The sequence below is a fragment of the Myxine glutinosa genome, chromosome 2 (assembly GCF_964187855.1).
Source record: "Myxine glutinosa chromosome 2, kmMyxGlut1.1, whole genome shotgun sequence".
NCBI classification, from domain to species: Eukaryota; Metazoa; Chordata; class Myxini; order Myxiniformes; family Myxinidae; genus Myxine; species Myxine glutinosa.
In genome coordinates, this window is record NC_136262.1 from 2,410,152 (window position 1) to 2,437,279 (window position 27,128).

The following is a 27,128-nucleotide window of genomic DNA, read 5'->3' on the forward strand; positions in this document are numbered from 1 at the left end:
ATTGGTGTATTTTAGAGGTATAGTGATGTTTATTTAGTGGTGTATTATAGAGGTGTAGTGATGTTTATTTAGTGGTGCATTTTAGAGGTCGAGTGATGTTTATTTAGTGGTGTATTTTAGAGGTATAGTGATGTTTATTTATTGGTGTATTTTAGAGGTGTAGTGATGTTTATTTGTTGGTGTATTTTAGAGGTATAGTGATGTTTATTTAGTGGTGTATTATAGAGGTATAGTGATGTTTATTTATTGGTGTATTTTAGAGGTGTAGTGATGTTTATTTATTGGTGTATTTTAGAGGTGTAGTGATGTTTATTTATTGGTGTATTTTAGAGGTGTAGTGATGTTTATTTATTGGTGTATTTTAGAGGTGTAGTGATGTTTATTTATTGGTGTATTTTAGAGGTGTAGTGATGTTTATTTGTTGGTGTATTTTAGAGGTATAGTGATGTTTATTTGTTGGTGTATTTTAGAGGTATAGTGATGTTTATTTAGTGGTGTATTATAGAGGTATAGTGATGTTTATTTATTGGTGTATTTTAGAGGTGTAGTGATGTTTATTTATTGGTGTATTTTAGAGGTGTAGTGATGTTTATTTATTGGTGTATTTTAGAGGTGTAGTGATGTTTATTTGTTGGTGTATTTTAGAGGTGTAGTGATGTTTATTTGTTGGTGTATTTTAGAGGTATAGTGATGTTTATTTAGTGGTGTATTATAGAGGTGTAGTGATGTTTATTTATTGGTGTATTTTAGAGGTGTAGTGATGTTTATTTATTGGTGTATTTTAGAGGTGTAGTGATGTTTATTTATTGGTGTATTTTAGAGGTATAGTGATGGTTATTTGTTGGTGTATTTTAGAGGTATAGTGATGTTTATTTAGTGGTGTATTATAGAGGTATAGTGATGTTTATTTATTGGTGTATTTTAGAGGTGTAGTGATGTTTATTTATTGGTGTATTTTAGAGGTGTAGTGATGTTTATTTATTGGTGTATTTTAGAGGTGTAGTGATGTTTATTTATTGGTGTATTTTAGAGGTGTATTGATGTTTATTTATTGGTGTATTTTAGAGGTATAGTGATGTTTATTTGTTGGTGTATTTTAGAGGTGTAGTGATGTTTATTTATTGGTGTATTTTAGAGGTGTAGTGATGTTTATTTGTTGGTGTATTTTAGAGGTATAGTGATGTTTATTTAGTGGTGTATTATAGAGGTATAGTGATGTTTATTTATTGGTGTATTTTAGAGGTGTAGTGATGTTTATTTATTGGTGTATTTTAGAGGTGTAGTGATGTTTATTTATTGGTGTATTTTAGAGGTGTAGTGATGTTTATTTGTTGGTGTATTTTAGAGGTGTAGTGATGTTTATTTGTTGGTGTATTTTAGAGGTATAGTGATGTTTATTTAGTGGTGTATTATAGAGGTGTAGTGATGTTTATTTATTGGTGTATTTTAGAGGTGTAGTGATGTTTATTTATTGGTGTATTTTAGAGGTGTAGTGATGTTTATTTATTGGTGTATTTTAGAGGTGTAGTGATGTTTATTTATTGGTGTATTTTAGAGGTATAGTGATGTTTATTTGTTGGTGTATTTTAGAGGTATAGTGATGTTTATTTATTGGTGTATTTTAGAGGTGTAGTGATGTTTATTTATTGGTGTATTTTAGAGGTGTAGTGATGTTTATTTATTGGTGTATTTTAGAGGTGTAGTGATGTTTATTTATTGGTGTATTTTAGAGGTGTAGTGATGTTTATTTATTGGTGTATTTTAGAGGTGCAGTGATGTTTATTTATTGGTGTATTTTAGAGGTGTAGTGATGTTTATTTATTGGTGTATTTTAGAGGTGAAGTGATGTTTATTTATTGGTGTATTTTAGAGGTGTAGTGATGTTTATTTATTGGTGTATTTTAGAGGTGTAGTGATGTTTATTTAGTGGTGTATTATAGAGGTGAAGTGATGTTTATTTAGTGGTGTATTATAGAGGTGTAGTGATGTTTATTTAGTGGTGTATTTTAGAGGTCGAGTGATGTTTATTTAGTGGTGTATTTTAGAGGTATAGTGATGTTTATTTGTTGGTGTATTTTAGAGGTGTAGTGATGTTTATTTGTTGGTGTATTTTAGAGGTATAGTGATGTTTATTTAGTGGTGTATTATAGAGGTATAGTGATGTTTATTTATTGGTGTATTTTAGAGGTGTAGTGATGTTTATTTATTGGTGTATTTTAGAGGTGTAGTGATGTTTATTTATTGGTGTATTTTAGAGGTATAGTGATGTTTATTTAGTTGTGTATTTTAGAGGTATAATGATGTTTATTTAGTGGTGTATTATAGAGGTATAGTGATGTTTATTTAGTGGTGTATTTTAGAGGTGTAGTGATGTTTATTTAGTGGTGTATTATAGAGGTGTAGTGATGTTTATTTATTGGTGTATTTTAGAGGAAAAGTGATGTTTATTTAGTGGTGTATTTTAGAGGTGTAGTGATGTTTATTTAGTGGTGTATTATAGAGGTGTAGTGATGTTTATTTAGTGGTGTATTTTAGAGGTGTAGTGATGTTTATTTAGTGGTGTATTATAGAGGTGTAGTGATGTTTATTTAGTGGTGTAATATAGAGATGTAGTGATGTTTATTTAGTGGTGTATTTTAGAGGTGTAGTGATGTTTATTTAGTGGTGTATTTTAGAGGTATCGTGATGTTTATTTAGTGGTGTATTTTAGAGGTGTAGTGATGTTTATTTCGTGGTGTATTTACAGGTATAGTGATGTTTATTTTGTGGTGTATTATAGAGGTGTAGTGATGTTTATTTAGTGGTGTAATTTAGAGGTGTAGTGATGTTTATTTAGTGGTGTATTTTAGAGGTGTAGTGATGTTTATTTAGTGGTGTGTTATAGAGGTGTAGTGATGTTTATTTAGTGGTGTATTTTAGAGGTGTAGTGATGTTTATTTAGTGGTGTATTATAGAGGTGTAGTGATGTTTATTTAGTGGTGTATTATAGAGGTGTAGTGATGTTTATTTATTGGTGTATTTTAGAGGTATCGTGATGTTTATTTAGTGGTGTATTTTAGAGGTGTAGTGATGTTTATTTATTGGTGTATTTTAGAGGTGTAGTGTGTTTATTTATTGGTGTATTTTAGAGGTATAGTGATGTTTATTTATTGGTGTATTTACAGGTATAGTGATGTTTATTTAGTGGTGTATTATAGAGGTGTAGTGATGTTTATTTATTGGTGTATTTTAGAGGTTTCGTGATGTTTATTTATTGGTGTATTATAGAGGTGTAGTGATGTTTATTTAGTGGTGTATTATAGAGGTGTAGTGATGTTTATTTATTGGTGTATTTTAGAGGTTTCGTGATGTTTATTTATTGGTGTATTATAGAGGTATAGTGATGTTTATTTAGTGGTGTAATATAGAGGTATTGTGATGTTTATTTATTGGTGTATTATAGAGGTATAGTGATGTTTATTTAGTGGTGTATTATAGAGGTGTAGTGTGTTTATTTATTGGTGTATTTTAGAGGTTTCGTGATGTTTATTTATTGGTGTATTATAAAGGTATAGTGATGTTTATTTATTGGTGTATTTTAGAGGTGTAGTGTGTTTATTTATTGGTGTATTTTAGAGGTATAGTGATGTTTATTTATTGGTGTATTTTAGAGGTTTCGTGATGTTTATTTATTGGTGTATTATAGAGGTATAGTGATGTTTATTTATTGGTGTATTTTAGAGGTATAGTGATGTTTATTTATTGGTGTATTTTAGACGTATAGTGATGTTTATTTATTGGTGTATATAGAGGTATAGTGATGTTTATTTATTTTTGTATTACAGAGATATAGTGATGTTTATTTATTGGTGTATTTTAGAGGTATAGTGATGTTTATTTATTGGTGTATTATAGAGGTGTAGTGATGTTTATTTATTGGTGTATTATAGAGGTATAGTGATGTTTATTTATTGGTGTATTACAGTGGTATAGTGATGTTTATTTATTGGTGTATTTTAAAGGTATAGTGATGTTTATTTATTGGTGTATTATAGAGGTATGGTGATGTTTATTTAGTGGTGTATTTTAGAGGTATAGTGATGTTTATTTATTGGTGTATTATAGAGGTATGGTGATGTTTATTTAGTGGTGTATTTTAGAGGTATAGTGATGTTTATTTATTGGTGTATTTTAGAGGTGTAGTGATGTTTATTTAGTGGTGTATTTTAGAGGTATAATGATATTTATTTATTGGTGTATTATAGAGGTATAGTGATGTTTATTTAGTAGTGTAATATAGAGGTGTTGTGATGTTTATTTATTGGTGTATTATAGAGGTATAGTGATGTTTATTTAGTGGTGTATTATAGAGGTGTAGTGTGTTTATTTATTGGTGTATTTTAGAGGTTTCGTGATGTTTATTTATTGGTGTATTATAAAGGTATAGTGATGTTTATTTATTGGTGTATTTTAGAGGTGTAGTGTGTTTATTTATTGGTGTATTTTAGAGGTATAGTGATGTTTATTTATTGGTGTATTTTAGAGGTTTCGTGATGTTTATTTATTGGTGTATTATAGAGGTATAGTGATGTTTATTTATTGGTGTATTTTAGAGGTATAGTGATGTTTATTTATTGGTGTATTTTAGAGGTATAGTGATGTTTATTTATTTTTGTATTACAGAGATATAGTGATGTTTATTTAGTGGTGTATTTTAGAGGTATGGTGATGTTTATTTAGTGGTGTATTATAGAGGTATGGTGATGTTTATTTAGTGGTGTATTTTAGAGGTATAGTGATGTTTATTTATTGGTGTATTATAGAGGTATGGTGATGTTTATTTATTTTTGTATTACAGAGATATAGTGATGTTTATTTAGTGGTGTATTTTAGAGGTATGGTGATGTTTATTTAGTGGTGTATTTTAGAGGTGTAGTGATGTTTATTTAGTGGTGTATTTTAGAGGTATAGTGATATTTATTTAGTGGTGTATTATAGAGGTATGGTGATGTTTATTTAGTGGTGTATTATAGAGGTGTAGTGATGTTTATTTATTGGTGTATTTCGGAGGTATAGTGATGTTTATTTATTGGTGTATTATAGAGGTATGGTGATGTTTATTTAGTGGTGTATTATAGAGGTATGGTGATGTTTATTTATTGGTGTATTATAGAGGTATGGTGATGTTTATTTAGTGGTGTATTATAGAGGTGTAGTGATGTTTATTTAGTGGTGTATTATAGAGGTGTAGTGTGTTTATTTAGTGGTGTATTATAGAGGTGTAGTGTGTTTATTTAGTGGTGTATTATAGAGGTATAGTGATGTTTATTTAGTGGTGTATTATAGAGGTATGGTGATGTTTATTTAGTGGTGTATTATAGAGGTATGGTGATGTTTATTTATTGGTGTATTATAGAGGTATGGTGATGTTTATTTAGTGGTGTATTATAGAGGTGTAGTGATGTTTATTTAGTGGTGTATTATAGAGGTGTAGTGTGTTTATTTAGTGGTGTATTATAGAGGTATAGTGATGTTTATTTAGTGGTGTATTATAGAGGTATGGTGATGTTTATTTAGTGGTGTATTATAGAGGTGTAGTGTGTTTATTTAGTGGTGTATTATAGAGGTATAGTGATGTTTATTTAGTGGTGTATTATAGAGGTATAGTGATGTTTATTTAGTGGTGTATTTTAGAGGTGTAGTGATGTTTATTTATTGGTGTATTTCGGAGGTATAGTGATGTTTATTTAGTGGTGTATTTTAGAGGTATAGTGATGTTTATTTAGTGGTGTATTTTAGAGGTGTAGTGATGTTTATTTATTGGTGTATTTTAGAGGTGTAGTGATGTTTATTTATTGGTGTATTTTAGAGGTGTAGTGATGTTTATTTATTGGTGTATTTTAGAGGTGTAGTGATGTTTATTTATTGGTGTATTATAGAGGTGTAGTGATGTTTATTTATTGGTGTATTATAGAGGTGTAGTGATGTTTATTTATTGGTGTATTTTAGAGGTGTAGTGATGTTTATTTATTGGTGTATTATAGAGGTGTAGTGATGTTTATTTATTGGTGTATTTTAGAGGTGTAGTGATGTTTATTTATTGGTGTATTTTAGAGGTGTAGTGATGTTTATTTATTGGTGTATTATAGAGGTGTGGTGTAGTGATGTTTATTTATTGGTGTATTATAGCGGTGTAGTGATGTTTATTTATTGGTGTATTTTAGAGGTGTAGTGATGTTTATTTAGTGGTGTATTATAGAGGTGTAGTGATGTTTATTTATTGGTGTATTTTAGAGGTGTAGTGATGTTTATTTATTGGTGTATTATAGAGGTGTGGTGTAGTGATGTTTATTTATTGGTGTATTATAGCGGTGTAGTGATGTTTATTTATTGGTGTATTTTAGAGGTGTAGTGATGTTTATTTAGTGGTGTATTATAGAGGTGTAGTGATGTTTATTTATTGGTGTATAATAGAGGTATGGTGATGTTTATTTATTGGTGTATAATAGAGGTATGGTGATGTTTATTTAGTGGTGTATTATAGAGGTGTAGTGATGTTTATTTATTGGTGTATTTTAGAGGTGTAGTGATGTTTATTTGTTGGTGTATTTTAGAGGTGTAGTGATGTTTATTTGTTGGTGTATTTTAGAGGTGTAGTGATGTTTATTTATTGGTGTATAATAGAGGTATGGTGATGTTTATTTAGTGGTGTATTATAGAGGTGTAGTGATGTTTATTTATTGGTGTATTTCGGAGGTATGGTGATGTTTATTTATTGGTGTATTTCGGAGGTATGGTGATGTTTATTTAGTGGTGTATTATAGAGGTGTAGTGATGTTTATTTATTGGTGTATTTCGGAGGTATGGTGATGTTTATTTATTGGTGTATTATAGAGGTGTAGTGATGTTTATTTATTGGTGTATTTTAGAGGTGTAGTGATGTTTATTTAGTGGTGTATTTTAGAGGTGTAGTGATGTTTATTTAGTGGTGTATTTTAGAGGTGTAGTGATGTTTATTTATTGTTGTATTATAGAGGTGTAGTGATGTTTATTTATTGGTGTATTTTAGAGGTGTAGTGATGTTTATTTAGTGGTGTATTTTAGAGGTATAGTGATATTTATTTAGTGGTGTATTATAGAGGTGTAGTGATGTTTATTTAGTGGTGTATTTTAGAGGTGTAGTGATGTTTATTTAGTGGTGTATTTTAGAGGTGTAGTGATGTTTATTTAGTGGTGTATTTTAGAGGTGTAGTGATGTTTATTTATTGTTGTATTATAGAGGTGTAGTGATGTTTATTTATTGGTGTATTTTAGAGGTGTAGTGATGTTTATTTAGTGGTGTATTTTAGAGGTATAGTGATATTTATTTAGTGGTGTATTTTAGAGGTGTAGTGATGTTTATTTATTGTTGTATTATAGAGGTATAGTGATGTTTATTTATTGGTGTATTTTAGAGGTGTAGTGATGTTTATTTAGTGGTGTATTTTAGAGGTATAGTGATATTTATTTAGTGGTGTATTTTAGAGGTGTAGTGATGTTTATTTATTGTTGTATTATAGAGGTGTAGTGATGTTTATTTAGTGGTGTATTTTAGAGGTGTAGTGATGTTTATTTAGTGGTGTATTATAGAGGTGTAGTGATGTTTATTTATTGGTGTATTTTAGAGGTGTAGTGATGTTTATTTATTGTTGTATTATAGAGGTGTAGTGATGTTTATTTATTGGTGTATTTTAGAGGTATAGTGATGTTTATTTAGTGGTGTATTATAGAGGTGTAGTGATGTTTATTTATTGTTGTATTATAGAGGTGTAGTGATGTTTATTTAGTGGTGTATTATAGAGGTGTAGTGATGTTTATTTATTGTTGTATTATAGAGGTGTAGTGATGTTTATTTAGTGGTGTATTATAGAGGTATAGTGATGTTTATTTAGTGGTGTATTATAGAGGTGTAGTGATGTTTATTTAGTGGTGTATTATAGAGGTATAGTGATGTTTATTTAGTGGTGTATTATAGAGGTGTAGTGATGTTTATTTATTGTTGTATTATAGAGGTGTAGTGATGTTTATTTAGTGGTGTATTATAGAGGTGTAGTGATGTTTATTTATTGTTGTATTATAGAGGTGTAGTGATGTTTATTTAGTGGTGTATTATAGAGGTATAGTGATGTTTATTTAGTGGTGTATTATAGAGGTGTAGTGATGTTTATTTAGTGGTGTATTTTAGAGGTGTAGTGATGTTTATTTATTGGTGTATTTCGGAGGTATAGTGATGTTTATTTAGTGGTGTATTTCGGAGGTATAGTGATGTTTATTTATTGGTGTATTATAGAGGTGTAGTGATGTTTATTTATTGGTGTATTATAGAGGTGTAGTGATGTTTATTTATTGGTGTATTTTAGAGGTATAGTGATGTTTATTTAGTGGTGTATTATAGAGGTATGGTGATGTTTATTTAGTGGTGTATTTTAGAGGTGTCGTGATGTTTATTTATTGTTGTATTTTGCATGTATGCTGATGTTTATTTTTAAGATTTTTCCATTTTCCAGTGATGTTTTTTTCTTTAAGTTCAGGAAATCGATATAATATGTTGAATACAGTACAGTACAATGTTTCAAGCAAAAATTTAACATCAACGAAGAGCGATTCACATCAGGAAAAGAGGAGAATCAAATGTCTCAAAACCAAACTTGATGACATTAGTCACGACGAAGACCACGAGAAAAGCTTCCATCATGGGGCATAAATACAATGCAGCTCATGTGTGTTGACCTTGAGAAGTTATGAAAAAAAACAATCCATCTCTTCTCACGATTTATCTGCTCAAAACCTTGTTGCCAATCGGATTGGTCCTCATAAGAACAAATATATTCATATTTTTAATTAATGTGGATTGTAACTTACTATTACCCCCCGCCCCCCCTCTCCACCAGCAGACCCCCCAAAAACACGAAACTCACTTGGGGGCATAGTTGCAGACAAGGTAGACAGCTTCTTTCCAGATCTCACCCCAGACATTCATGTTCACACAGGTTTTGATCGCGCATCCTACTTTGGTGGTCGTTGCCCATACAAGCTGTAATATAGGAAACATGCCACCACCCCAACAACCACATATGAGGATACAATAAACATACCTTCATGCCTAACATAATGAGGATATAGTAAGCTTAACCCAACCACATGAATATACAGTAAGCATGCCCCACCACAACCACATGAGGCTCCAGTAAACATGCCCCCACCTCGACCACATGAGGCTCCAGTAAGCATGCCCCACCACAAACACATGAGGCTCCAGTAAACATGCCCCCACCACAACCACATGAGGCTCCAGTAAACATGCCCCCACCACAACCACATGAGGCTCCAGTAAGCATGCCCCACCACAACAACATGAGGCTCCAGTAAACATGCCCCACCACAACCACATGAGGATCCAGTAAACATGCCCCCACCACAACCACATGAGGCTCCAGTAAGCATGCCCCACCACAACCACATGAGGCTCCAGTAAACATGCCCCCACCACAACCACATGAGGCTCCAGTAAACATGCCCCCACCTCGACCACATAATTAAGTTACAGTAAACATGCCCTGCCCCCACCCAAACCACATGAGGCTCCAGTAAACATGCCCCCACCTCGACCACATAATGAATATACAGTAAACATGCCCCCACCTCGACCACATAATGAATATACAGTAAACATGCCCCCACCTCGACCACATAATGAATATACAGTAAACATGCCCCCACCTCGACCACATAATGAATATGCAGTAAACATGCCGCTGAAGGAGCAGTGCTCCTGCTTGAGACGGACGAAGTGACGGACAAGACACAAACTCGTCCGAGAAGATGTTTAATGTATAATCACCTCGGGAACTCTCCAAGCCCGTTTATCGGGTTCGCACACATATAATCCAAGCCAAAAAGCATACGTCAGAACCAAAGCCACGCTTCTCAGGCGAGGCACGCTTTGGTGGTCATGTGACCGACTGGTGCAAGCAATTATAACCTCGGTGCCGCGGTTTGTCCGCCGGTTACGTCACCGGCTGGGGCAAGGAGATTATGTTGCTGGTCTCGAGGTTTGGGGGGGACCCATGGGTCGCTACACACGCCCCCCCAGAATCGACTTGGTCCAGGAAGGTCAACCTGAGGGGGGTCCGGATGACCCGACTGAAACGACCCCTGGCTGGTCGCGCGGGGGGGGGGGGGGGGAGGGTCCGGTGTGGTGGCGGGTGGCCGGGCGGGGGGTACAGTGGACGGGGGTCGGCCGCGTCGCGGTGGGAGAGCCAGCCGTGGCGGCTGGCCGACGTCCATGTGGGCCGGCTTGAGGCGGTCCACCGAAATCCGGTCCGCCCGGCCGCCGATGCTGACGACGTAGGACTTGTTGTCCCGTCGTAGGACCCGGAAGGGTCCATCGTATGGTGGCCGGAGCGGCCCCCGGTGCGCGTCGTGGCGCACAAAGACGTACTCTGCCGTGCGGAGTGCTGGGGGGACGTAGGATTGGGGGTCGCCGTGGCGGGACGTGGGCACCGGGGCGAAACGTTGGGCGGCCTCCTGGAAGTCTGTGCGCTGGCGCGCGGCGGACCAGGGGCTGGTGGCGTCGGGCACGAACTCGCCCGGGACGTGGAGGGCCTGGCCGTACACCAGCTCGGCGGTGGACGCCTGGAGGTCCTCCTTTGGAGCCGTGCGGAGGCCCAAAAGGACCCACGGGAGCCGGTCGGCCCAGCCGTCGTCCTGGAGGCTGGCCATGAGTGCGGCCTTCATGGAGCGGTGGAAGCGCTCACACAACCCATTGGCCTGGGGGTGGTAGGCCGTGGTGCGGTGCAGGGTAACGCCCAACGTGCGGGCGACCGCGCCCCACAGTTCGGACGTGAACTGTGGGCCGCGGTCCGACAAGATGTCCGCCGGTGCACAGAAACGCGTGACCCAGGTGGCGATGAATGCCTGGGCCACTTTGGCGGTGGTGGAGGAGGCGAGGGGCATGGCCTCCGGCCACCTGGTGGTCCTGTCCACCATGGTAAGCAGGTGGGTGAACCCCTGCGATGGGGGAAGGGGACCCACCAGGTCCACGTGGACGTGGTCGAAACGTCGCTCGGGCACGGTGAAAGGAGCCAGCGGAGCCTGGGTGTGACGGTGGACCTTGGCCCGCTTGGTCCGTCGCCATCAGGGCGAAATCGATGCCGAGGTGGACGGCGTTGGCGCCGGCTCGAGAAAGGCAGTCGGCCACAGCGTTGTCCTTTCCGGCGACGTGCCGGATGTCCGTGGTGTATTCCGACACGGCGGAGAGGTGGCGCTGCTGGCGGGCCGACCACGGCTCCGTGACCTTGGCCATGGCGAAAATCAATGGCTTGTGGTCGACAAAGGCCGTGAACGGGCGGCCCTCCAGGAGGTGGCGAAAATGGCGGACGGCCAGGTACAGCCCGAGGAGCTCGCGGTCGAAAGTGCTGTACTTCAACTCGTTGGGCAGGAGTTGCCGGCTGAAGAACGCGAGCGGCTGCCAGGCCCCGTTTACCCATTGCTCATGAACCACGCCCACGGCGTAGTCGGAGGCGTCCGTGTTGAGGGCGATGGGAGCATGGGGTACCGGGTGGGCCAGCAGCGTGGCGTTGGCGAGGGCCCGTTTCGCGCCGGTGAAAGCAGCGTCCATGTCCGTGGACCAGACGACGTCGCGCTTCGCCGGCTGGCCGTGGAGGGCGGTGTACAAGGGCCGCATGAGTTGCGCAGCTCGGGGCACGAAGCGGTGATAAAAGTTCACCATCCCGAGGAACTCCTGCAGCGCCTTGATGGAGCGGGGGCGCGGGAAAGCGGCGATGGCCTCGACTTTGGCCAGTAGCGGCACGGCGCCATTCCGGGTGATGCGGTGGCCCAAAAAGTCGATCGTCGCCGCACCAAAGTGACATTTGGCCGGGTTGACGATCAAGCCGTGCTCGCTGAGGTGGCCGAACAGCGTCCGGAGGTGGAGGAGGTGCTCGGCTCTGGACGTGCTGGCGACTAGGATGTTGTCCAGGTAGGTAAAGAGGAACGGCAAGTCGCGCAGCACGCCGTCCATCAGGCGCTGGTACGCCTGTGCCGCGTTTTTGAGGCCGAAGGGCATCCGGAGGAATTCGAAGAGGCCGAAGGGTGCAATAACGGCCGTCTTCGGGGATGTCGGCCGGGCGGACGGGCACCTGGTGGTACCCCCGAATCAGGTCCACTTTTGAAAAAATGGTCCGCCCCGCCAACCGGGTGGAAAAATCCTGGATGTGCGGGACGGGGTACCTGTCGGGGGTTAGTGGCGTCGTTGAGGCGGCGGTAGTCGCCGCATGGCCGCCACCCACCCCCCGGCTTCGGGACGATGTGCAGCGGCGAGGCCCGGGCGCTGTCGGAGCGCCGCACAATGCCGAGGCGCTCCAGCGCGGCGAACTCGGCCTTGGCGACGGCGAGTTTGGCTGGGTCGAGACGGCGAGCTCGGGCGTACACCGGCGGGCCTGTAGTGGGAATATGCTGCTCGATGCCGAAAACTTCGGTCGCGTGAGGGCCAGGAACTCCGCGAGGAGACGCGCGAAGTCGTCTGCCAACGGGAGGACGCAGGAAAGCTCGGTGGGCACGGAACGGCTCAAGACGCACGCCAGCGAGCTGAAAGTTTCGGCGTTGACGAGACGCCGGCGTTTAACGTCGACCAGCAGCCCATGGGCGCAAAGGAAATTGGCACCGAGCAAAGCCATGGGGACGTCCGCCGTCACGAACTCCCAGCGAAAGAGCTGGCTGCCGAAGCGGAGGGCGACGGTGCGTGGGCCGAAGGTGCGGATGGCGGAGCCGTTGGCCGCGATTAAGGAGGGGCCGCAAATGGCGGCCCGCCTGTCCTCCGCCGAAGCGGGAATGACACTCAGCTGAGCGCCGGTGTCGCAGAGAAAACGCCGCCCCGACGCTTGGTCCACGATGAATAGCAGGCTTCCGGAACGGCCGGCGCTCATGGCTGGTAGTGAGCGCCGGCCCGACCGTTTCCCGACTTGCCGAACGTGCACGGGGGTCGACATGATCGGGCCCGCCGCCCGAACCCGACATGGAAATAACACCAGGCCGAGTCTGGCGGGGGCTCCAGTCGACGCGTCGGGACCGGGCGACGCGGTGTCGCCGTTGCCAGTCGCGCCGGCCCGGCGGCCTCCGGGAAGGAAGCTGTGTCGCGGGCGTCGGGCGGGTGGGCAGGAAACTGCACCGCGGGCGCCGACTGGGTGGCGGGCGGGCTCCCGGCAGCCACCCCGACGAGCTGGCTCGCCGCTCCGACGAGCAGGCTTGCCGAATAGATCTTGTCGGCCTCCCTGGCGAGGTCGTGGGGGTTCGCGATGGTCGTGCTTGCCAGGGCGACCCGTACCTGGGCCGGGAGCTGGCGGAGAAAAAGCTCTCGGAAAAGGAAATCCGAGGGGTGCTCGCTGAGCAACGCGAGCATGTAGTCCATATGTTCGGACGGGCGCGTATCGCCGAGCTCAGGAAGGTCGAGCAGGCGTTGTGCGCGTTCAGCCGGGGAGAGGGCGAAAGCACCCAGAAGAAGTGCCTTGATGGCGTCGTACTTGCCGTCGGCGGGCAGGCTCTGGAGGAGGCTCAGGCAGCGGGCGGTGGTCACGGAGCCAGCGCGGCGACCACGTAATGGTATTTAGTGGTGTCCTCCGTAATGCCACGCAGGGCGAACTGGGAGTCCGCCTGAGCGAACCAGATTGCGGCATGTGCTTCCCAGAAAGTGGGCAATTTGAGGGACACTGCCGTGTCCATCGCGTGTCGATCACGTCGGGGTCACCAGTGAAGGAGCAGTGCTCCTGCTTGAGACGAACGAAGTGACGGACAAAACACAAACTCGTCCGAGAAGATGTTTAATGTATAATTATCAACTCGGGAACTCTGAAAGCCCGTTTATCGGGTTCGCATACATCTAATCCAAGCCAAAAAGCATACGTCAGAACAAAAGCCACGCCTCTCAGGCGAGGCACGCTTTGGTGGTCATGTGACCGACAGGTGCAAGCAATTATAACCTCGGCGCCACGGTTTGTCCGCCGGTTACGTCACCGGCTGGGGCAAGGAGATTATGTTGCTGGTCTCGAGCTTTGGGGGACCCATGGGTCGCTACACCGCCACCTCGACTACACAATGAATATACAGTAAACATGCCCCCACCTCGACTACATAATGAATATACAGTAAACATTCCCCCACCTCGACTACATAATGAATATACAGTAAACATGCCCCCACCTCGACTACATAATGAATATACAGTAAACATGCCCCCACCTCGACCACATAATGAATATACAGTAAACATGCCCCCACCACGACCACATAATGAATATACAGTAAACATTCCCCCACCTCGACTACATAATGAATATACAGTAAACATGCCCCCACTTCGACCACATAATGAACATACAGTAAACATGCCCCCACCTCGACCACAAAATGAATATACAGTAAACATGCCCCCACCTCGACCACATAATGAATATACAGTAAACATGCCGCCACCTCGACTACATAATGAATATACAGTAAACATTCCCCCACCTCGACTACATAATGAATATACAGTAAACATGCCGCCACCTCGACCACAAAATGAATATACAGTAAACATGCCCCCACCTCGACCACATAATGAATATACAGTAAACATGCCGCCACCTCGACCACAAAATGAATATACAGTAAACATGCCCCCACCTCGACCACAAAATGAATATACAGTAAACATGCCCCCACCTCGACCACATAATGAATATACAGTAAACATGCCGCCACCTCGACCACATAATGAATATACAATAAACATGCCCCCACCTCGACTACATAATGAATATACAGTAAACATTCCCCCACCTCGACTACATAATGAATATACAGTAAACATGCCCCCACCTCGACTACATAATGAATATACAGTAAACATTCCCCCACCTCGACTACATAATGAATATACAGTAAACATGCCCCCACCCAACCACATAATGAATATACAGTAAACATGCCCCCACCTCGACTACATAATGAATATACAGTAAACATTCCCCCACCTCGACTACATAATGAATATACAGTAAACATTCCCCCACCTCGACCACATAATGAATATACAGTAAACATGCCCCCACCTCGACCACATAATGAATATACAATAAACATGCCCCCACCTCGACCACATAATGAATATACAGTAAACATGCCCCCACCTCGACCACATAATGAATATACAGTAAACATGCCCCCACCTCGACCACATAACTCCCGGTGGAGTGTTTCTTTCTATGTCTGCACACTACAACATCTTCTTCTTCGTGGAGTCTGGTGGGGCACCCCAAAAACATTATAAACCCCAAACCCTCATGATTAACGTTTGAAACAGTTGTTACTGGTGGTTAACACTAAACTGAAAGGGAGAAAGCCCGAGGCACGTTCAGTTACTAATTCAACGCTTGCAAAGCCAGCTGTTCCTTAGCAACGGTTTTCAATGGAGTGTTCGCTCGATTGTTTAAAGGACTTGGTGATCACCCAACCAGAAACTTGGTAACTAAACACACCCTGCCGTGCTTGATGCCCTAGCCGAGATCTACTGCAATCTGTATGTCCCAAAGAGGATAAAAACACGACCCCCCGTGCCACTCCCATACGGAGCGCGTTTACGAGTAAGCAAAATGTGAGTAATGGGTGATTGCTCAAACAGTGCTGGTATTATTACATTATCAGGTTTACGAGATTGTTGAGTGGTACATGAGATATGTTCCACTGTTGAACAATCACTGATGACGCAGTATTACCCAATGTTCCATGCGGTGTGCAGGTTTACGATATCACAAGCTCTAAAATAACAGTGATTGCACTGTTAGAGGACGACCTGTTTGTATGGAAATCAAGTTTACTGGATGGAGGAGGGAGAAAGAAGAGGATTGCTCAATGTCAGCGAGTTTACAATAGTGTTGGCAGGCTGCCCGCCTAGCCAGATGGCACACCTGGAACGCATTGAAATCCTACTGTTACTCTTTAAACCCATAAAAGTCACAAACTTGCTGTGTACATCTTCCTCACAGACAGCACAAGATGAAAAGGCAGTAAAATCCCAGCGTTTTACGTCACACCGGTTGGAATGGGCGTTTCTCAACTGGGAAAAGTCAGTCATAAAGCATTTAGTAAACATACTACTTCATGCCAGTTGGATACAGCACAGCGTAGATGTGTCCGGCATAATGAATCGAGCATACACCTCAACGCATTCATTTTACGCAAAAATGGATTTGAAGTTAGAATTCACTATATTTTTTTTTACAAATTTAAAGTAGACAAACAAAATACCAGGGTACCTGCGTATAATGTGTGCAAACAGCTCCTTTACAATTGTAAGGACACCAGGGTTTGCACTCTTGTGGGTGCGGGAACTCGAAGTCTGTGGCCTCATCAAACCAGGCCTGCACATGGAAGATGGGTGGTCGGGGCCTGTGGGTGCCAACAGAGAGGAACGTTGTGTATGGAGTAAATGCAAGAGCTGTTGGCATACCTTACTGCAATTACTTTTCTCATTAATGCATCTTAAACAGGTAACATTTTAGGATCATTGTAGAAATCTCAAACAGGTAGAGAAACACTGCAAGTTGGAGGTTCTTAAGGATAGAATGAATCATGATGTGAATGCTGAGATCGCAGGTGGGTTGATGTAGTTGTTCAGACCTACTTGCCCCCATTTAAGTATTTGTCCAAAATCATTTCATTTTGTGGAAGATTCAATCATCTGTTTAAGATTTCATCGTGGATGCTGAAGATCTCCCAGGTGTCTTTTGATGAAGACGAGGCGCATTATCTCCAACACACCATCCAACTTCCTAATTTACCTTAACACTCCTGCTGGAGAGGACTGGGTACGGCGAGAAAAAGGTATTTCTCCATGAAACCTCGTTTGTTTATCAGAGGAAGTAATACCCATTAAGACTTGCGACAGTGTCCTGTCAGAATAAAATGAACATCAAACACATCAGTGCTTGAAGAAATTATACCACGATGTACGTGAGAAGCACTGATGTTTGCTTGAACACACGTGTACAGAAAACGAGTCTGGAGAGATGAACCATGCTGGGTATGTTTGCGGGAAAAGAGGAAGAGATAGACCTTGTATATGTTGGATACATGGGGTAACGGATGCAACCAAACTGTCTCTGCCAGCGCTTTGGGAAGCAGGGCAGGATGGGGATGTATGGAGAATATTTGATCACTAATGTCACCAAAAGTATATACATATTGTTACGTTTGTAGTGGGTAGTGATACCATAGACCAGGTAGAGTGTATAGATTAGTGTGCTCCGACTGTATCGAAAAAGAAGAACCACCTTGATGTACTATAAGTAGGGATCCGGTAGACCATGTGTTCGGATTAAGCGTATCTTCGTCCCCCATTACGAAGAGTAGGGTATGTTTATTAGCTCAGGGATTATGGTTAATTTATCCCTTGTATGTCGTTACCTCTGTAATTTATTTCCTATGCCCCTTTTGGCACCACACCATAGACACATAGCCAAGCAACGCAATCGCCCGCATTTAAGCTCACAAATTAAAAAGCTAACACTAACTAAATTAACTCACTAATTAAAAGTCATGCATCAAGCTCTACAGCTGACAACCCTGACTTGGGAAGCACACAGGTCAGGCAGGTCAAGGCCATGCCCCGAGGAGCCATGATTGGGCGGGGTTTTGATTGCAGGGAAGGACTGGTGGGGAGCGACTCGCTGATTGGCGAAACACCCCAGATGACGTCAGAGCCTGGATGATAAAGAAAGGCACTAGCGGGCATTCTCCCCTCTTATTTTTGGCTCCTTGCTGCGAGCAGACAGTCTCCCCTCTTCTCCTTGGCTACTCGCTGCGAGCAGACATTCTCTTCTTCCCTCTTCTCCTTGGCTCCTCGCTCTGACCGACGTTTCCCCTCTCATGTGCCTTGTCGTTCTAGAGAGGAAAGTGAAGGGTAGTTGTTGCCGCACTTGTCCTTCTGATTTTGGATCTCATCATGGGTGGCTGTGTGGCTACATCTTGCTGGTGGTCGTGAGGAGGAAGAGCCACAGACTGGGAACCGCGGGTTTCCAAGCAGGAACTGCGAGTGGACAGGCGTGGCCCGTTCAATTCGCGTACGAGGCCCTGAGTGAGGGCGCGAGGCCTGGTTTTTAACTGCCCAATCGCTGTGCAGAAGAGCGTGCGCACTTTCCCGCGAAGGCCTTAGATGACTTTGACGATTCCTGGCGAGACGCACCGATCGAGTTGAGTTAAGTGCACACAGATGCATATTTATTTCCAGTTATTTTATCCTTCGTCTGTTTTCAAGTCTGGTTGTGGGGACGTCCCATTTTGGAATTTAGTTTCTCGTGACTTTCTTTGTTACCGGCATTTTCTTTAATAAACCTATTTATTTTTGTACATTAAAATCCATTTTTAATTGAGTTATTTATTGCAAGGTGAAGATGCCGTTGGGATCTGGGAAGGTAAGGCTCCGGTTTACCCCCTCCCCCTTGCTCCCCCGTGTATTCTCCACAATATTTTTGAACTGAACGCCTCAGAGTAACAGCTCGTTTGGTCATCCATGTTACCCACGGTCATCACCAATGGTAGTCATGCGTCAACTGGTGTCGAGTGTAGGATTCGAACCTAGTGGACATTCGGTGTTTGAAGGTTGCGAGTTCGACATCCACCGAGGGCAAATTGCGCTCAGCATTTGGATATAAAATTTAATAATAGTCTCTTTCTCTTTCTCTCTTTCTCTCTCTCGCCCCCTGCTGCCTGTTGTGATTTGGGTGTGGCGTCATGGCCACCGTATGCAGCTGTTCTGTGTTGTGGTGAGCCGTCAGTGTATTGGTTTTGACCCTTCTCTCCTTTCCTTCCACATCTCATGTGCCTCTGGCGTTTTGTTCTCCGGTTTTCGAATCCTTTGTGTTCGAGAGATTGAGAGCAGGCCTATTTTGGGTGCGGCCTACCTGATTTTGACGACGCCTTGTAAGCCTTGGTTATGCTTATAATGCGTTTTTGGTTTTTCATTTTAGCTTGATTTATTCAGGTTTGATATCGTCTTGTCCGGTTCAGACAAGAAGGTGGCGATAATATCGCTGACATGGCGAATGCACACTCTCGATGTGAGGGTTTCAAGGGTTTAACCCGGAAGCACGTGTTTGTGTGCGTTCCTCCCGACGGAGTTCCTGTAGATGACATTATTCTCGCAGTTGGGAATATTATTGGTGATGAAAATATTCGTGCTGCGTCACGTAAGAATCAGAAGGTAGTTGTTTTCGTTTCTCACGATGAACTCGTCCATAATGTAAGTTCCGGAATAAGCACAGCGAGTGGTCATTTTATGATGGCGTCGCCGATGTCGTCTCCCGCGACGAGAGTCGTTATATCGAACGCACCTCCGTTTATTTCCAATGATAAGATTATGACCGTGTTATCACGTTATGGTAAAATGGTGTCTCGGATATCCACAATTCCTCTTGGCTGTCGGAATGAACGTGTTAAACACGTCATGAGTTTCCGAAGGCAGGTGTACATGATCCAACCAGACCGTGGGGACGATACGGGCCTCAATATCTCGTTCAAAATAAACATGGAGGACACGAACTACCAGGTGTATGTGTCGTCCGCCACCTTAACGTGTTTTCAGTGCCGAGCGTTTGGGCATTCAAAACGCTTTTGACCCAAAGCCTCGTGTGTCAGGTGTGGAAAAAAAAGGTCACACTGATGTGGTGTGTAAGGAGGAGGTTACAGTGACTCCACAAATTAACACTCGCAACGAGGAGGAGGTCACCGGTACACAAATTAACATTCTCAACGAGGAGTAGGTTACCGTGACCACAAATTAACATTCCCAACGAGGAGGAGGATACCGGTACACAAATTAACATTCCCAACGAGGAGGAGGTCAACGGTACACAAATTAACATTCCCAACGAGGAGGATACCGGTACACAAATTAACATTCCCAACGAGGAGGAGGTCAACGGTACACAAATTAACATTCCCAATGAGGAAGAGGTCACCGGTACACAAATTAACATTCCCAACGAGGAGGAGGTTACCGGTACACAAATTAACATTCCCAACAAGGAGGATATCGGTACACAAATTAACATTCCCAACGAGGAGGAGGATACCGGTACACAAATTAACATTCCCAACGAGGAGGAGGTCAACGGTACACAAATTAACATTCCCAACGAGGAGGATACCGGTACACAAATTAACATTCCCAACGAGGAGGAGGTCACCGATGCACAAATTAACATTCCCAACGAGGAGGAGGTTACCGGTACACAAATTAACATTCCCAATGAGGAAGAGGTCACCGGTACACAAATTAACATTCCCAACGAGGAGGAGGTTACCGATACACAAATTAACATTCCCAACGAGGAGGAGGTCACTGGTACACAAATTAACATTCCCAACGAGGAGGAGGATACTGGTACACAAATGAACATTCCCAATGAGGAGAAGGTTACCGTGACTCCACAAATTAACATTCCCAACGAGGAGGATACCGGTACACAAATTAACATTCCCAACGATGAGGAGGATACCGGTACACAAATTAACATTCCCAACGAGGAGGGTACCGGTACACAAATTAACATTCCCAACGAGGAGGATACCGGTACACAAATTAACATTCCCAACGAGGAGGAGGATACCGGTACACAAATTAACATTCCCAATGAGGAGGAGGTCACCGGTACACAAATTAACATTCCCAACGAGGAGGGTACCGGTACACAAATTAACATTCCCAACGAGGAGGGGGTTACCGGTACACAAATTAACATTCCCAACAAGGAGGATATCGGTACACAAATTAACATTCCCAACGAGGAGGAGGTCACCAGTACACAAATTAACATTCCCAACGAGGAGGAGGTTACCGGTACACAAATTAACATTCCCAACGAGGAAGAGGTTACCGGTACAAAAATTAACATTCCCAACGAGGAGGAGGTTACTGGTACACAAATTAACATTCCCAACGAGGAGGAGGTCACCGGTACACAAATTAACATTCCCAATGAGGAGGAGGATACCGGTACACAAATTAACATTCCCAAGAAGGAGGAGGTTACCGTGACTCCACAAATTAACATTCCCAATGAGGAGGAGGTTACCGTGACTCCACAAATTAACATTCCCAACGAGGAGGAGGATACCGGGACACAAATTAACATTCCCAATGAGGAGGAGGTTACCGTGACTCCACAAATTAACATTCCCAACGAGGAGCAGGTTACCGGTACTCAAATTAACATTCCCAACGAGGAGGAGGGTACCGGTACACAAATTAACATTCCCAACGAGGAGGGAGGTTACCGGTACACAAATTAGCATTCCCAACGAGGAGGAGGTTACCGTGACTCCACAAATTAACATTCCGAACGCGGCGGAGGTTACCGTTACTCCACAAATTAACATTCCCAATGAGGAGGAGGTTAACGTTACTCCAAAAATTAACATTTCCAACGAGGAGGCGGTTACTGGTACTCCACAAATTAGCATTCCCAACGTTAATCCATGGCTTATTGTTCCCAATTATGAGGAGGTAAATGTTAATCTACGGCTTATTATTCCTAATGAGGAGGGGGTAAACGTTAATCCACAGCTTATTGTTCCCAACGAGGCGGAGGTAAACGTTAATCCACAGCTTATTGTTCCCAACGAGGCGGAGGTAAACGTTAATCCACAGCTTATTGTTCCCAACGAGGAGGAGGTAAATGTTAATCTACGGCTTATTGTTCCTAATGAGGAGGGCATAAACGTTAATCCACGGCTTATTGCTCCCAACGAGGAGGAGGTAAACGTTAATCTACGGCTTATTGTTCCTAATGAGGAGGAGGTAAACGTTAATCCATGGCTTATTGCTCCCAATGAGGGTGAAACCAGCAGCTCAACCTCCAATATTATTCCGCCTCGGCAAAGCGTTGCTATGGATACCGAGTCGAAGTTGATGACTGGTAAATGAAGAGCACCTGATGAGTCGTTTACACCAGGTGCTGTTAAAAAGGTTGTGCTCGATGTGCAGACCTTCCGTGCAGAAACTCTTCAGGATTCTCCTGAAATCTCAGTGCGAACCGTGGACCAAATAAATGAAACGGAACACCTGGAGAAGTGTAACGGGGTTCAAATGGTACAACAAAGTGCTTTCACTTCCCTTCCATTGCTTCCATTTCCCTTCCATTGCTTCCATTTCCTTTGCATTGCTTCCATTTCCCTTCCATTGCTTCCATTTCCCTTGCATTGCTTCCATTTCCCTTGCATTGCTTCCATTTCCCTTGCATTGCTTCCATTTCCCTTGCATTGCTTCCATTTCCCTTGCATTGCTTCCATTTCCCTTCCATTGCTTCCATTTCCCTTCCATTGCTTCCATTTCCCTTGCATTGCTTCCATTTCCCTTCCATTGCTTCCATTTCCCTTGCATTGCTTCCATTTCCCTTGCATTGCTTCCATTTCCCTTGCATTGCTTCCATTTCCCTTCCATTGCTTCCATTTCCCTTCCATTGCTTCCATTTCCCTTCCATTGCTTCCATTTCCCTTGCATTGCTTCCATTTCCCTTCCATTGCTTCCATTTCCCTTGCACTGCTTCCATTTCCCGCATGGACGAGGGTGATGAGGTAAATATGGCTGACAGTGAGTCAGTGAATGATACATCAATGATCCGAGCACATGGAGGTGATCAAACTATGGTCCAACATCATTATGCCCATTTAACAAATGAGGGTGTAAACGCAAATCCACAGGAGTGTGGAAACACAGATTTGACTCCAGTTGAGGAAAGTCATAGTGAGGCTGCCGATGTTTCCCAAACCCAGCACTCGGGGGACCCCCAGACGCTGGCAGACTTGTTCATAAAACAGGAATGGCTGAGGGTATCGACCCAGACCCCTTTGGGGCAATGTCGGACTTATCGGAATCAGAGGAGGAGGTGGATGTGACGGTTGTATCACAATCGATGGTAGATCAGCCCCAAGTCCCTCCTCATCTTGTTCTCTCGTTTCTCAATGAAACTTACAGACAACGGAATGTTGTCATTTTTGATCATTTCCCCGACTTGGCTTCCTTTATTCAGGCTGAAAACTGGTCGTAAAAAAATCTGAGGAACTAAACCGAACAAAATCAGAGTCATCGACTAAAGAAAATAATAACAAAGGCAAAGTTTGAGTTTTCTCAGCGTCAGACAAAATTCACAAACAAATATGAAGACACTCACTCTTGCAACTCTTAATATAAATGGTGGTGAAGTGAACAACATCCGCCAGATCCAAGTAAATAGTTTATTCAAACGGAAATAAGGTGATGTGATCTCATTGCAGGAAACTCGTATCATTGAGAAGGTTGAACATGACTGGTGCAGCATGTTTAAAGGTAAATGCTTCTTCAGTAACATGTCGTCTGTATCTGCTGGAGTTGGGTTCTTGTTAAAACCAGGACTTGTACCTGACTATTGCCTCTTTCAGGAGGTGATAAAGGGCCGGTTTGCTTCCCTGGAACTGGTGATTAATAACCTAACATTTGTTATTTTTAATGTATATGCACCGAGTGAGAGTACTGACCGTAAAACTTTCTTTACTGTCGTGGTAAACCATTTAAAATTGTTTAACCTCAATCAGTGCAAATGCATGGGGGGTGATTTTAATTGCACGTTTGAGCCCAAATTGGACAGAAACCCCAGAACCACATCCCGAAGCCCAGGGTGACCTCTCACATTTCCTTTCCGTCGTGGGTGTTCTTGATGTATGGTGCTTGATACACCCAAATGACCAACAGTACACATGGTGTCGATGTTCCAATGGTCAAGTGTCCTTAGCGAGGCTTGACCGATGGTACATCACCCCACGTTTTAGGAATATGATAGCCTTCTCAAATATTGTCCTGTCTATCTTCTCTGACCACCACATGGTCACTATGGGCCTATCCTTTCCTCAGTTTAAGCATACTAGTGCCTATTGGAAATTTAACACTAGGCTTTTGGATGATGCCTTTTTTAAGGAAGCCTTTCGCAATCTATGGATAGCAGTAGTTGAAAAAAAGCCCCGTTTTGCTTCCATTAACCTGTGGTGGAACAATATGAAAACCCATACAAGGCTGTTTTGTCAACAGTTTAATTCACATGTCACCCATGAAATTCGAGTCACACTGGCTCGGCTAGAAACTGAAATTCTAAAACTGGAGAACAAACTGGCGAAACAAGAGAATGAGGCAAACTATAAGTTACTCCTTGAAAGAAAGACCCAACTTAGAGAACTATAGCAGGAGAACGCTGCAGGATTATTAGTTAGATTAAGAATAAAAAATATTAAAGTATCAGATAGCCCTAGCAAATCCTTTTTTCACCTCGAATCCGAAACGAAGCCATCTCGGCTTATCCTATCAGTTATGGACCCCAGTGAATGTGTAATTGCAAATTCTGATGGGGTAAAAAAAATACCATTAGAAAGTACTATTCAGAACTGTTTGCAAAAAAGACGTTTGTGAGGATAAGATGAAACTCTTTACCTCCCATCTCCCATCCCTGACTGAGACTCAACGGCTGGAGCTGGATGTGCCGTTAACCCTTCCTGAATTAGAATGTGCTCTGGGTGAAATGGAATCTGGAAGAGCTCCAGGAATTGATGGCCTACCAGCTGAGTTTTACTTGGAATTTTGGGACCTTTTAGGTCCAGAACTCTTAAATGTAATCCAAGAATCCCTGCGAACTGGTGCAATGCCATTAAGTCCAAGGAGAGCAGTGGTGAGTCTCCTCTCAAAGTCAGGAGATCTCCAGCGGATGGAGAATTGGAGACCAGTTTCAGTATTGTGCACCGACTACAAACTGTTTTCAAAAGCGATGGCAAATCGTCTGAAGAAAGTCATTGGTGACCTGGTCCTACCCGATCAGACTTTCTGCATCACCAGTCGATCCATTTATGACAACATTTTTTTAGTTCGGGGTTTAATGGGCACTCACCTCGATCAAAATGATTTTTGAATAATTTTTGTAGACCTTGAAAAAGCCTTTGCCAGTATTGATCATGTTTTTTGTGGCATGTTCTGGAAGCATGTGGCTGTGGGGTTAATTTCAGAGCCTTCATATCTCTATTGTACACTGACATCTCTAGTGTAATTAAGGTAAACAATGAACTCGTTTCCCCCATACAGGTTCAGAGAGGGGTACGGCAGGGTTGCCCAGTCTCAGGATTACCTTTTGCATTAGCAATGGAACCATTACTTTGTACGCTCAGGGAGAATATCTCTGGCCTAACGTGTTTCCCAAGGAGTCCACCATTGACTATATCAGCGTATGCAGATGATGTGTGCGTCATAATCAGAAGCAACCGGGATATTGATGCTCTTGTTAAATCCTTGAGAACCTTTTTCCAGGCTTCTTCCCTGAAAGTTAATTGAAGGAAAAGCAAAGCTATACGGGTGCCATACCTTAATAGTTTCCTCCCTGTCTCGACACATCGACCTCCTCTTCCGGAAAACTTAGAATGGAAGGTAGATGGTATCGACTACCTTGGTGTGTCCCTTGGTTCCACACAATTTATGGAAAATAATTGGGAAAGCTTGATTGGAGAAATGGAGAGGAGACTGAACCTGTGGAAAAGATCCCTACCACACCTTTCATTTAAGGGCCGTGTCTTAGTTGCCAATAACTTGGTTGCTGCAACTTTATGGCATCGTTTTATTTGCCCACAACCGCCGGAAGTGCTGCTTAGAATGATCCAGGCCAAATTTGTGGACTTTTTTGGGGGAGGCCATCATTGTCTGCGGCCAAACGTAATATGCCATACTTCATCTGAAGGAGGCCGGGGGCTTGTTTCCGTGAAATCCCGCCTCATGGCCTTTCGCTTGTGCTCCATTCAGCACCTTCTATATGTCGAGCACCTGCCAAACCACCCATTGGCCTGTCATATTTTGCAACAGGCGGGCAGACTCGGCTATAGTCGTGAAGTATTCCTGACCCACCTCAAGGGTGTGGATACAGCAACGCTCCCTATATTCTACCAGAGCCTTGTCAATGCCTGGAAAGGTCTTACAGTGAGTCACAAAGAGGACACATACTCCCCACTCCCCAGGGATGTTCGAAAAATGAACCTCTGTTTTTCAACCCTCTCTTCCCTGATGTATTCAGGAGCCATGATTTGTGCCAACGCCTCATTGATGCAGGCATGAACAAAGTATGGCACCTACGGCCAGACTCTGGTGTAGGGTGGAAGACTGTGGAAGAAATTTCAAATGTGACAGGAATTCGGTCCAAGAGGACAGTCGGCTTAATATTGAGGAAAGTCGTACAAAAAGGTCATCAGCTACGGGTATTATGGACTCAGAATACACATGGACATCCTGATGAGTCATATTTCCCTAAACTGATATTTGACTGCTCCCCAAAGATAACTTCCACCTGTTAGCACAGGGACAAATGAATTGCAAGCTGCAAACAGCAAGAGTCTGTATAGGTGTTGCGTGTCCCTAATTCTCGGTGTTTCTCCATTAAACAGAGTAGCACGCTGGAAGAGACTACTCCCTGCCGGGCCCCCCACTGAACTTGTATGGGAAGCGATGTATTGTAAGCAAATCACCAAAAGAACAGGGAATCTCTAGTGGCGCATTGCCCACTGGATCATCCCATGCAATACATATGTGAGGCATTTTGCCCCAATATCTGCATGCTGCCCCTTTTTCTCTGTTATGATGTAAATGAGTCTGTGAAAGACTTTTTCCATTATTTAACTGGTTCAACTTTGTGTCACACAAATTGAATTTCAGATTTACTTTTCGTTCCTTTATTTTTGGGTTCAAAAATAAATGTACACAAGACAAAAAATATGAACTGTTGTGTTTTTTTTGTAGCAACAGCAAAACTTGCTACATACTTGTCCAGAAAGGAGAAGCGTAACGGTAAACCGCTTCACCAATGCAACGTCCTGACGTTCTTCACTGCGCTTGTTTCTGCAAGGGTAAAACTTGAATTTAATTTTTCCAAGGCCATGGCTGAACTTGATGTGTTTGTGGAAAAATGGTGTTTAGAAAATGTTTGTGAAGTTCGCCAAAATTAGTTGGTATTATCTCTTTCTTAAATAATCAAGTCTTTCTATATTTTTGGTAGTATTGCTATATTTTAGGTTTT

General features: G+C 42.9%; 1 protein-coding gene across 1 annotated transcript in view; it reads right to left on the reverse strand.

Moving 5' to 3' along the window:
- The window catches only part of LOC137422092 (cysteine-rich secretory protein LCCL domain-containing 2), a 287,763-nt gene that overhangs the window by 181,223 nt on the left and 79,412 nt on the right, over nucleotides 1–27,128 (reverse strand). The window contains exons 4-5 of the mRNA XM_068108843.2: nucleotides 16,314–16,446; nucleotides 8,937–9,052 (exon numbers count right to left, since the gene is read on the reverse strand). Of these exons, the coding sequence (XP_067964944.2) occupies nucleotides 8,937–9,052; nucleotides 16,314–16,446 (249 nt within the window). The remainder of the gene's footprint in view (nucleotides 1–8,936; nucleotides 9,053–16,313; nucleotides 16,447–27,128) is intronic.